The sequence below is a fragment of the Agrilus planipennis genome, unplaced genomic scaffold (assembly GCF_000699045.2).
Source record: "Agrilus planipennis isolate EAB-ADULT unplaced genomic scaffold, Apla_2.0 scaffold75, whole genome shotgun sequence".
Lineage (NCBI taxonomy): Eukaryota > Metazoa > Arthropoda > Insecta > Coleoptera > Buprestidae > Agrilus > Agrilus planipennis.
The window spans coordinates 906897-919820 of NW_020439028.1; the positions used below are offsets into that span (position 1 = coordinate 906897).

At 38.9% G+C, this 12924-nt stretch overlaps 1 protein-coding gene across 2 annotated transcripts in view; it reads left to right on the top strand.

Annotated features, from left to right (window-relative positions):
• LOC108735994 (chorion peroxidase) overlaps positions 1–12924 on the top strand; it is a 65148-nt gene that overhangs the window by 16729 nt on the left and 35495 nt on the right. For both annotated transcript variants that reach the window (XM_025976457.1, XM_025976458.1), the window contains 7 exons: positions 1281–1495; positions 1816–1992; positions 3942–4138; positions 5139–5331; positions 6388–6585; positions 6704–6854; positions 8785–8938. In XM_025976457.1, coding sequence (XP_025832242.1) covers positions 1281–1495; positions 1816–1992; positions 3942–4138; positions 5139–5331; positions 6388–6585; positions 6704–6854; positions 8785–8938 — 1285 coding nt within the window. The remainder of the gene's footprint in view (positions 1–1280; positions 1496–1815; positions 1993–3941; positions 4139–5138; positions 5332–6387; positions 6586–6703; positions 6855–8784; positions 8939–12924) is intronic.

The window sequence follows — 12924 nt, forward strand, 5'->3', positions numbered from 1 at the left end:
TAATTTCTTCTTTATGTAAGTCACTTTTTATCGCCGATGGTTTTAAAATACAGTAAAAGCTCTTTATTCGCGGGGTATACGTTCCATAAATATGCCGCGAATACGGAAACAGTGGATATGGAATGATAATTAGTATGGAATCATAGGGAATATGTTCTAAGGTTCCTAAATAAAACCAATAAGTATTAGAATAAAATAAATTTATTGAGAAATTCGCAATTAATCGTTATAATCAGTTTTAGACAAGGGTTTAAAAAATTTAGTGATTTTTTCATGTTTTGAATTTTAAATTAGTCCACTCGTTTACATTTTTTATAAAAGTCGCGTCAGCACGAGCCAACAGTACTCAAAAGATGCCGATACATTAAGGGGATTCAGTAGTACTTGCGCCGTAGAGAAAAGAACATGCTTATCGGTTCTAAATATCATGAGTTTAATGTTTGGAACAGAGGTTTGAAATTTTGCAGTAAGATAGATAAAGCTTTTTTTTAAAGCCTGTCGAAGGTAATGTTTAAATTATTTAATTTCTATTGAAAATACGTGTCCTACAAGAAGCAACAACTTTAACCACTTTTAAAAGCTTTTAATGACCATATTATTGAGAACTACAACGTACCGAGTTAGTGTGAACCTTTGTCTGTTACCATACAAAAAATCACACTTTTATCTCGCAGCGTTAAATCACAGTGTTGAGAATAGGAACCTATATTTTCAGAAAAATTCAGACTAGGTTCGAGCGGTCTATTGCTGTCGATCTCCTTAATAAATGACACTGAATCCTTTTCTGTTTACCGATTGCATCCGCGAATAATGAAATTTTTAGCTGCAAATACTGGAACTGGATTTCAATTTTTTCACTCGCGAATAATGAAAACGCGAATAAGGAAACCGTGAATAACTAACTTTTACTGTAAATTTACTCGTTTTACAAAAACGACATTGTTGTATCTTCAGTTGTTTTTGCCTACAGTCCTTTAAAAATGTAGACACCCTCAAACTAGTAATTTTTCAGGAGATTCGTGAAATCCTTGCAAAAAAGGGGTTCAGCTAAAAGGATATCGCATGTCTGCTATCTTAACTTATGGGCGAAAATGCGTGCATTTTTGGATCTATTAATTTTTATCTGAATTTATGTTTTACATTTATTTATTGTCTTATTCTTATCGTGGCTAATAGAAATGGCAACTTAAGTCATTGAATGAATGAAGAATAAGTTAAAACTGTATATACATATTCTGCACAAACTAATGTAAAATCGTTGCTGTGTGACCTTATTACAGAGAAGCCTTTTCCCAAGAAGAAATTGAGTGGGGAATTTCCTCAGAAAATTTGAAGACAACAACTCTTGAGAGGCTTTGTCCTGTACCGCCAAAATGTCCTCCTAACGCTCCAATTTATAGACACATTGATGGCTCGTGCAATAACAAACATAGACCGGATGCAGGCATGCCACTAACCACTTACACGCGACTACTTCCGGCAAGTTATGGCGATGGTAAGCAAATCAAAAGATCTTGAGAACACTATTCACTATTGCAACCGAAATATGACAAAATTTTGATTCTCAATAAACTGTTTTGCTTAAAATGTGAAATGCACGACTCATTCTTTAAGAAGTTTGAGTTGTGACAGATCGTGATACGCGTGGGGTACGAATGAGTCTATTACATTTTTCAATTATTCATGCTTAAGGCTTTAAGTTGTAGTAATTAGCATACGCTCATAAAAAAGATAAGTATTTTACACTTTCTACATTAGCGTTATTTTTAATGTTCTTTTTTGCATATCTGTTACTTTTATTTATTATATTTAAAGGCGTGTATACCCCAAGAGTTTCAAAGCATGAAGGCAAGCCTCTACCTAGTGCGAGAGCTGTAAGTTCATCGATATTTGAAGACCACGATAATCCGAACTACAATTTTACGATGATGGTTATGCAGTTTGGACAATTTCTTACTCATGATATTACCCATGGCATCGATAATAGACACGGTATGTAAAAAAATAACAGGTCAAAAGACACTAATATTAAGTAAGTATTTGTGAGACCATTTTTTCTTTAGAGGTAACAGTAGAGAAAACGAAACAAAAAAGAAAGGGCGGCCTGTAGAATTGCTAGAGAAATTTATTTAGGTTTAGGGAATTTAGAGCCAGCTTAAGAAAAGAGGATTTTTATTTAATTTATAATGTCGCGTAATAATACACCTACCCCATTACTACTATTTTGTTTTTTCTAATTAATTTTTAAAAATACTATTAGTGATTAATAACTCGTTCAGTATTATATGGCCCACTGAATAGTTTCTGTGCTCTTCTTATTTCGCTTTCTATCGCCTTATAACTGGAATTACAAAACTGACTTGTTCCATTCGAAAAAAACTTTAAATTTTTGTGTTTCATTGCCATCAGATACTAATAGTGATGGGTGTGTAGGAATGAGTGGAAGGTGGTTGGGGGTGAGAAAGATGAGGCGGACGAAATGAAGACAGAAGAAAATAAATTATTATTTGTGGAATATTACTGCAAAGTGATCCAAGAAAACGACAGAAAAAGTTTGACCAGGAGATGCATTGAACTGGAGTCCTCTCGAATGCTAAGCAATGCTCTAACCCTTAGGTCATGCCGCTCAGTTCTCTTCCGAGCTTGCAGTAATTATTTTTAGGCGCTGGACTTATTCTTTTAACTACAGCTAGTGACTCTACAAGGGTCACACAACAATGTCGTTCTTGTCAAGAGAGTGTTTCACAAAAGTACCCGACGACTTTTTCTTTTCTGTCTTGTACTTGAGATAACACATCACCATCTACATTCCTAGTGTCGACATTAGTGATGAAGGGCTCGCTGAATTGCGGGTTTATCAAAATTAGGGCTGCAGAAAATATAATCTTTAAGTTTTCAAATGCTTCTTAGTATTCAACTGTTCATCGCAGTGAAACTCCACCTTTTGTAAATCTATGCAGTGGTTGAACTATATTGAAAAATCTCCTTAGGAACCTAGATAAGAAACCTTCTCCTTCATTTACTTTCAATTTTACCCCTTCCACGTCTACTCTGACGCCAAGGCGATCAGTTGTTGTCGGTTACCTTTGACAGATGTGACCGTCAGTCATCACTTATGGCTTCGCAAATTGCCCCGGATTTTTCGCTCCTTCTGCGGGTGATCTACCCTAAACAGGCCTTATTACCCAGCTACTACTGACATTTGATAATGAGTATTCCGCTTATTTCACTAAAGTTGGCGTTGTACTGCCGCTATAGTTTGTCCGCCACCAGATCTCTGTACTGCCAATGCAGTAGTTGTGTCATAATTTTTTAGTATCAAAAAAAAAACGCGGTCGGAATCGGGATCGATCAAGGCAAAATACCCGTCGTTGTTGGTTGACCAACGTATTAACAGTCACTTAGGGAGTATTAAGTGTTACGGTAATAGAGATCTGTTTAGTTAGGTAACAGTGGGGAGGGGGGGGGAAATTTTCCTTACTTAATAATGACAACTTCTAATTAAAAATTAACCACATTCAGAGCTTTTCGTAAAAGTTAATCAGTAGTCCCAAAAAAAAAATAGACGGATCGCTTTCCATGTATTTGCAATTTAGTAAAGGTAACCCAGACTCATCAATAAATGATTTTTGAATGGTACGGTGCTATTTATTATACATCCAGCGATTATTTCATTTATACTTAAACCAATTCAAAAATTAGTTTACAAGTGCTTAGAATCACTGTAATTCAAACTCCTTAAAATACAAGGGTTTGGTAAATGAATTATTTTAATAAATGACTGATTGACGGATTTAAAAATTCTCCTCTCAGTAATATATATTTATGTCTAGTTGTGAAAGTATTTTTTCTCTTTAGAGAATGGAGAAGCAATATCCTNGAAGGATTATCTTATTCTTATGATTACGATCACAAGTTGTGAAACTATTTTTTCTCTTTAGAGAATGGAGAAGCAATATCCTGTTGTCTTAAGGAAGGTAGCGGAGAAATACCTGTTGATGACAGACATCCAGCATGCATGCCGATTGAGATTCCAAAGGAGGATCCATTCTATTGGTACTTTGAACAACGTTGCATGAATTTTGTTAGGTCTGTTATAGCGCCAAGACATGACTGTACACTTGGATATGCGGAACAGGTAACCAAGATAAATTAATTCTTTTAAAATGGTCTTCCTTTATTATTATTTCCTAATATGGGGTCCGGACAGGAAGTCTTTTGTTTAAAATAATTCGAAGTGGTCTGTATTCTGTCAAAACTGCCAGACGCGGATCACGATTTCGATCTTTTTGGATCTCATCAGCGAGTTGCAGACAGCTCCGACAGAACACAGACCAACTTTTACCTGCTATCTTAACAGCGCGTTTTAAAAAATACCACAAATGGCGCGGTAAACACCATCTGTAGTACGATGCTACATTTTAGGATTACGTATGCTCCAACAAGGTCCATTTAAATATATGGATATCTACTTGCTGATACGAATCCCGACGTAGCTAATATCAACGTGATAGGCACGTTATCATAATCGAATAATATAATTCGATGAGATCCAAAAAGATCGAAATCGCATATATTTAAATGGACCTTGTTGGAGCATACGTAATTCTAAAATGTAGTATCGTACTACAGATGGCGTTTACCGCGCCATTTGTGGTATTTTCTAAAACGCAGTAGCTAAAAGTATTTTAATACACTCTAACTTTAATAAATTTTTTCAAATATTACACTGTTATTTCAAAAAATGATAGAAATATAATGCAATCTGGAGAGGAGCCCCATATAAGGTGACTTTCCTGTACTAAAATATGCACATCGAAGAGTTTTTTTAAGGTCTACATTCCTGTAAACAAAAAGAAGAGCATGACCATGATATCACTTATTTCGTGATCTAACAAGATTATGGTACGAAAAGTGCTGTCGTGGTCAAGCTCTTTCTTTTGTCTACAGAAATGTGGTCCATCTATTCCATGAAATACCTATGCAAATGAAATAATTCTCTATTTCATGAGATGTTCGTTGCTTATTTCATGAATTAACAAAATTTTGCTAGGTACCTACAAGTAATAAGATACACACAAATATAGAATAATAACTAAGCAAGTTCAAATTGTATTTGATTTATGTTCTGATTTTAGATGAATAAAGTTACACATTACTTAGACGGTTCAGTCATATACGGGTCAAATCCTGCAGAAACCAATAAGCTAAGAAGTCATCATGGAGGTAAACTGAAAATCTTCGACGACTTCGGAAGGGATTTACTACCAACCGATGCAGAGAGTGATGCGTGCGTGGGGTCTGACGATGGCTCAGCATGTTTCTTTGCAGGTTTGTATAAAAGGTATAAAATTAGTCAAACAAAAAGCACGATCAGTAGCCGTTGAGTCAGGAACTATTTATACTTCAGGTTTCAGGCTTACGAGTACCGAGCGGCATGGTCTAGTGGTTTAGAGAATTGCTTAGCATTCGGGCGGTCCGTCGGTGGTCCATCTGCCTTGGTCCAAGTTTTTCTGTGGTTTCCTTGGGTCACTTAGGCAAACGCTGGGGCAATAGTATTCCACAGATAATCTTTAATTCTCTTCTGTCTTCATTTCGTCCGTCTCATATTTCTCACCCGAACCACCACCCATCCATTCCCACGATTCCTGAAAGGAGGCTGAAGAGGGCCTTCCGCCCTACCTTCCGGCGTAGTCCGGAGGGACTCCCCGCCCACCAGCATTAATGGATGGCGGGAGAATGAGACACCCAAAAGTTTTTCTTTTTGGCTTGCGAGTTTTATTTTCGTGGGCTTTACAATTCATTTTTTCAAGATAGACCCGACGAGACGGTCTTACAAGAAGTCTTAAAACTTTTGCGTCTTTTATTTCCATGGGTGGGTGGTTTTGCCGACTAACAATTTAATGCAAGGAGGGATGAGGAAAGGTCTTCTTCAGCATTCTTGTAAGAGTCGTGAGAATAGATGGGTGGTAGGTAGGAAAAGAAAGAAGAGACTGACGAAATGAAGACAGAAGAGAAATGAAAAATTATCTGTTAGAGTTAGCCATTAATGCCTGGGTGACCAATCAAACGCTAATAGGCAGTGGTCTAATTAGTAGCTCATATTCTGGAAGCTGAACTACCATGCGTTGCGTTTCTTGAGTGAAAAGTGTAATTTCCTTTTACTGTGCTAGTGTTGCAACATTAAAGCATTTTAATTGTTTTTTGATAGCATCACAAGGTTTCCAGTCTCAAAACTGGTTGGAAAGGTTGGCTTATGATAGGAGTCTTTGGACTGGAAACCTTATGATAACAAATTCATATTCTGGATCTCAGTCGTATCGATTGATTAAAAAGTATCGTTTGCAGGTAATATGCTTATAAATAATTTGGAAATATTTTTTCCAGGAGACACCAGAGTGAACCAAATGATCGCGTTAGTTGCAGTTCATCTTCTTTTCCATAGGGAACACAATCGCGTCGCTGAAGAACTTGCATACTTAAATTCGGATTGGGATGATGAAAAGTTATTCCTAGAAGCACGACGTATAGTAATTGCCGAATTTCAGGTTATAACCTACAAGGAGTTTTTACCAGCTGTTATTGGTAAATATAATTTATTTCTTTCGAAAATAGTTAATGTTACCTATATTCTTGTCAAAATTTAGACATTATACATTTTTATAGAGTTAATATTATGCCTAATTAACAAATTCATTTCAAGGACATGAAAGTATGGAGGAATTTGGCTTATATTTGCAAGAAGGATTATCTTATTCTTATGATTACGATCACAAGGTAGACGTTTCGATATCGAATGAATTTGCTTCTGCAGCTTTCAGATATGGGCATTCAATAGTTGAAGGATACTTAAAGTAAGTAAATTTCGTATTTACTACAGATAAAAAGATATATAGCTTTTTATTGCATTGTAATTATGTTTGTTATGAGAAAGTTGGAGTTCTTGTCACAATTTATTATCATCATCATCATCCTTATAATTTCATCAAATTGAATGGCTGGATACGGTGCTCATTCCTATCTTATGCTAATTTTCCTGTTTCCCAAAAGCTAAAAAATCCCCATATATATCTAACTATTTGCGAACAGTAATATAATCTATTTCTACCTCTCCTCCGCTCTTAACTGCTGTTTGTTCTTCTATTAGGTCTCTAACGAGCCCTTCATGTCATTCCGGAGGACGCCGGTTCGATTCCGGGTCCGTCTGCCTTGGTCCAAATTTTTCTGTGGTTTTCTTGGATCACTTAGGGAAATGCTGGGGCAGTAATATGCCACAGGAAATCTTTCATGCTCTTTTGTCTTCATTTCGTCAGTCTCATCTTTCTCACCCGAACCATCACTTACTCATTATCACGATTCCTGAAAGGAGGCTTAAGAGGGCCTTCCGCCTTATCTTCCAGCGTAGTCCGGAGGGGCTGCCTACCCACCAACATTAGTGACTAGTGGGAATGAAGCATCCAAAAGTTTTTTGTAGTGAAACTTCTTTGGGCTCGATGAGAGTAAAATCTCAAGGCCATGAAACGACACGTTTTGCACGTTTCGTTTCGCGAAGCGATAGGCTATGTCAATAGAAAAACGCGCATGCGCATTTCGATATTACAGTCAGCTGTTGGTGATCGGCATCTCATATATTATAGTATAATGTATCTTCACTACACTATAGTGCTAAATTAATTTTTTGGTTACATCTGTGCAGTTATATGACAATAACTGTATTACAGTAAATGTTTATGAATATTATGTATTAATTGTAATTCTTTGTAGTTATTGATAGTTTACGGTTTCTTAAGCATTTGGAAAAATAAACAGAAGCGAAAAAAATTTGACCATTTTTTGTTATTAAATTACATAAAAACGTATTAAAGTAATACTCCTTAGGTGGACTAAAGAAAACATAAATCCTGAAAATTCTCTTTCACCAATCATTACTTATTCGTTATAAAGGTATAGAAATCGCCAAAGAAGTTTCACTTCTTTCACGTGTACTCAGTTGCACGTGTTGTTTTTTTTTTTAGCTTTTTATGTCTCTGAAGTTGTCCTACCATCGCACTTCTCTGTTTCCTTACTGATTTCCGTAGTGCTCTATACTCTTTCACTTTTTCCAATGCATTTGTAACCTTTTCTATACACGGTACTATCATCATTTACTTATAACAGCAGTTTTTCTCGACAACGTTGAATTTCTTCTTTGAGGTTTACTAAATTTCAGTTCGTGACCACGTGCACCTCTATAAAAAAAGATGACTAGGTGTCAAGTCGTAAAATCGAGGTGGGAAGGTTTGGTCTTTTCGCAGAACTTTTGTTTCTTCCGATGTGTGGCAAGTTGTGCTGTCTATTGGAACCATGATTTCTCCACGTTCATTTTATCCAAACGGGTTAATGGAAATCAGTGAGCATCGCACGGTAGCGTGTGACAACATTTCCTTTTTCTTTTACAAAAAACTAAGGATCGGTTTAACTTCCACTCAAATTTCTTTATTAGACTACGAAAAGTGGATTCATTTGGTGCATAGTAAAGTTCAAGAATTGTACGGTTTCCAAGTAGTCACCATTCTGGTATTGAGTTTTCACCATCAAAATTCATTGTTTCTCACTGTAAATTTCCATGACGATACTACCTAAACAAGTACCAAGAGTAACAGAACTGTATAAACACTTAATTATAACAGACGACTGAAAATGCAAGTTGCCAACAAACGTTAATAAAGATGACGGGCTTTTCAAATCCAGCGTTCTTTTTGAATCACCCTTTATATTAATTTTTTTATATTTCATCAATTTTAGAATTTATGGGATGAAACGAATGTCGGAAATTATAGATCTTCCTGAAATAATGTTCAATCCAAGCAGAATGAGAAAAGTTGAATTTTTTGATCAAATTTTGAGTACACTAACAACCGAACCAATACAGGAAGTTGATAACTCTATTTCAGAAAGTGTAAGTGGCTTATTTTATTTTTTACGTAGTAGTACGCTATTGTTTATATGTATGTACAGGCTTTTCATTGTTTTTTATGTTCAACTGACCCCAAAATATGACAAAACCGCGGAATTTTCTATTTCAAGAGCTGGGTTTTTGAGATCTAAGTAAAAAGGCCCACTGTTCACATTTTTGAATTTTTTCGAAAACTATACATTTTTATACTCTATATTCGTCAATAGAGAATTATATTTTCAAACAAAATATCACCCTCAGAAGGCCAAAAAGAATACGACCAAGAAACGAAACTTTACTTGCACGTATATTCAACTGTATTTCACTAACACTGTAACAGCATGATATACCGAGTTTCTTACGTAATTAGGCTTTTCCCTAAACTCAAAAATTATTACAGAATATTACAATCGACGCATAGTAATTCAATTCTACCTTCATTGGTGAGGTAATATACAGGGTGTCCCACTTGAAGAAAAATAACTTAAGTTTGCTCGAAGTTTTATAAGTTGGACACAACACATTTTCAAGACCCTATATACATTTACGATACTAAGAGCACAATACCAGATAGAGATGGGTACAAGATAGCTGATCACTCAATATGGCTACGACAGATTCAAAATTAATAGAATAATACGTTATTCAACATGTGAATGCAATTTTCAAAATTTTCAGAAGAATCGAAATATCTCGAAAACTACTAATTTTTCAGATAGAGTTGTATGATCAAAGTCGATTTATGAGTTTATAAATGTCATAAAAATTATAGCATTCTATTTAAAATAAGGTAGTTGAGATGATGCTCTGGTACAAAATTGCCATTCTGGATTTTGGTCCGGAGATCCTGGTGGGCGTCGTCTGGAATGCGTTACTCCCTTCTGAATGTTAGCTGAGCCGGCGTGAACCGGTGGTACTGCAGTGGGCGGTGTTTAGAATACTAGGAAGCACTTCGTCCCATTGAGCAAACTCATCAAAATCGTCCGGGGTCGCAATCGCGAGTTGCGTTTTTTGATTTCGGTTCCTCCGCTCTACGGGATTGGCAGCTGCGTGATACACGGGGGTCAGACATTGTGTGATCCCCAGGGGGTGAGCCAATTGCTGCATCACCCCCCTAACGAATTGTGTACCATCGTCACTGATCATTCTTCTCGGAGTTCCATACCCAGGGCTAGTCTCGTCCAGGATGATCAGGGCATAAGCTTCTGCGGTGGCAATGGTTATCTCTTCTCATCCCGTTCCAAAAATACCGGGAGGCGATACGTTACCAGGTACGGTCCACTATGTAATGACCGGCTGTGGGGTCGTCATAATATTTTCGCAAAATATCCATTCTTTCCTGGATTGGTTCCACTAACTGGGGCTCTTTAGCGTCCATATCGGGAGTATATCGGTATAGTACCCCTTGGGATATTAGGTAACCGAGGTGCGAGGTGTCTGCTTATTTCGGGCTCGCTAACTTGGATGAAAGCTTCCAAGATTCGACATGGATCGGGATCTTGAAGTTGGCCTTCCCGAACGAACTCGCTGGAAATTCCACTGTTGACCGGACATGAAGCCATTTTTTCGTCTTCTTCGAATACTGGAGGTTTCGACAGTTCATTGGCGATGACGTTTGCCTTGTTCACAATCAACAACTAAGTTGTACGGCTGTAGTTGTAAGACCCAACGAGCCAACCTTCCGGAAGGGGTTTTGAGTTTATTAACCACTTTAAAGGTTGGTGGTCGGTGACTACTACTACTGACGACTCCTTGATGTAGCCGCGAAATTTAGAAACGGCCCAGACGATTGCAAGGGCTTCTCGTTTCGGAATTCTCCCTGCAATATGGCTGCCCCCTAGGCATGTCGACTTGTATCTGTCCGTAAGGTGAATGACTGTGTAAGGTCTGCTTGCCGTAAGATTGGTGACGTTGTTAGCCGCTTCTTGAGGGTATCAAAGGCGCGTTATTGTTGTGTTGACCATTCTCAGGCGGCATCCTTCTTTGGCTGAGAGGGCGGGCGATACCCACAAAACCTTTAATGAACCGGCGGTACCATGAGCAGGTTTGTAGGAATCCCTGCAGCTGTTTCAGGTTTCAGGGCGACGGTAGAGAACGGTTTGCTGAGACCTTACTGGTATTACTGTGACTGCCTTGCTGTATAAGGATATGCCCCAAGTATCGTATCTCTGGACAACAAAATCGGCATTTTGGACGACTCGTGGGCAGGTGGAATTCTTGCATCCGCGCAAAAACATTTCTTAGGTCCTTCAGGTGCCGTGAGAAGGTTAGAGATAGTAAAATGAGGTCGTTTATATAAGCCAACAGTTCGATGTATTGTAATCCACTCTTAAACATGTTAATTAGTTGCATAAATGTAGCCGGAGCATTTTTCAAGCCAAACGACATTCTTCTGAGCTAGTAAAGCCCAAAAGGAGTCACAAATGCGATTTTCCGCTGGTATTATCTAGTGGCCGTGTTCTGCCAATACCCTGCCTTAAGGTCCATAGACGACATATAAGGAGTCCGGATGGTCTGTTGCAGTAGGTAGTCTATGCGCGGCAGCGGAAATGTGTCCGTCTCAGTTATTAACCCACGGTAGTCGATACATAAACAGGTGCTGCCGTCGAGTCTGGGCATTATTATCACATTCTTCGATTATGCCGCTCCGCAGTATCTCTTCCACTTCTTTCCGTAGCTTAGCCATTTTTGAGGGAGTTAGCCGATACGGTGGGTGAACGACTTGCAGCGTCGGCAGTCCGTGATCAGCGAATAGATTTGCATGGTTTATGATGAAAGTTTCCAATGCCTTTTGGTCACTTTGTTGCAGATTCGGGGCCTTGTCCTCCCGGAGGACGAGATCTAGGCTAACGATCCACACTATCTTCCGTGGAGAATTCGGAAACAACTGCTTACGGGCGGTGTTGCTTTCCGACTGCCGGTGAATTTGAATTTGGGCTTCGCGTCAGATGAATTTGGTCCTCCTGGTTTCTCCTTTGGGGAAAGGTCCACGACTGTGTGAAACCAAGCGAAAGGCCGGTCGTTGTCTAGTTCTTCGGTAGCTTCGGTAACGCTCACAGAACAGGTCCGCACTAGGGGTTTGTTGATTTAGAGCTGGGAGGTGGTTCGAGCTTAGTGCGTCAAGTACGATAGGATCGGTGGAAAGTGTAGCATTTTTTGTGATGAAAATGTCAAGGATGTCAGGGAATTAATTGTGGGGGGCAGGGAGGAACGTGGGATCAGAGGGTGCTTCAACTGGTTGAAGTCGAGAACTTTGGCAAGAAGGAAGGGACCTTTACTGTTGGTTTGTCGACAGCCCTAGGAAATGTGTTTAGCGTTGAAATCGTCTGCGGCGATAGTTGAAACGCCTGGGGGGAGGCGAAGGGGGAGTTCAGGAAGGAGTATGTCCGAAAGGGTGGAGTATAGAGAGATAATCCTAAGAGGGCTGGATGTTAGTGAGACTTCGATGCTGACTGCTTCTAAGGAATTTGTGGCCAAAGAGATAGGTCCGTGCTTTAAAGAGTTCCTAACAAGAATGGTCACGGCGCCGGCACCGCCGTTTTCACGGTCCCTTCTGTAGGATGAGAAGTTTGGGACGAAAAGTTTGATTTTTTCTGACAAATGAGTTTCGGCGGTACAAGCAACAGCAATTGACTTATGCTTAAGGAAGCGTTCGAGTTCAGTCAATTTACCTCTAACGCTTTGTGCATTCCAGGTAACTAAACGAAGATTATGTGAGTGGGTTGTATTACACATTGGAGGGCGTTTGTAGGACGGCGACAAGACTTGCTACTATCGTTTGAACGAGGGCCTGAATTCTCTGTGCGAGAGATGAAGCTGCAGGGGTGTTTGGGAACGCATTGCGTTTTTGAGAGGGAGGGGGGAGCGCCTGTCACTGCCCTGGCGTAGGAATTTTGGAGGAGCGTCTTTCTGGGGAGGACTGTTGAACGGGGCGCTGGTTGCATGTTCTTTTGAGTGTTAGCGGGTATTGTAGATTTGGGGGGGGGGGG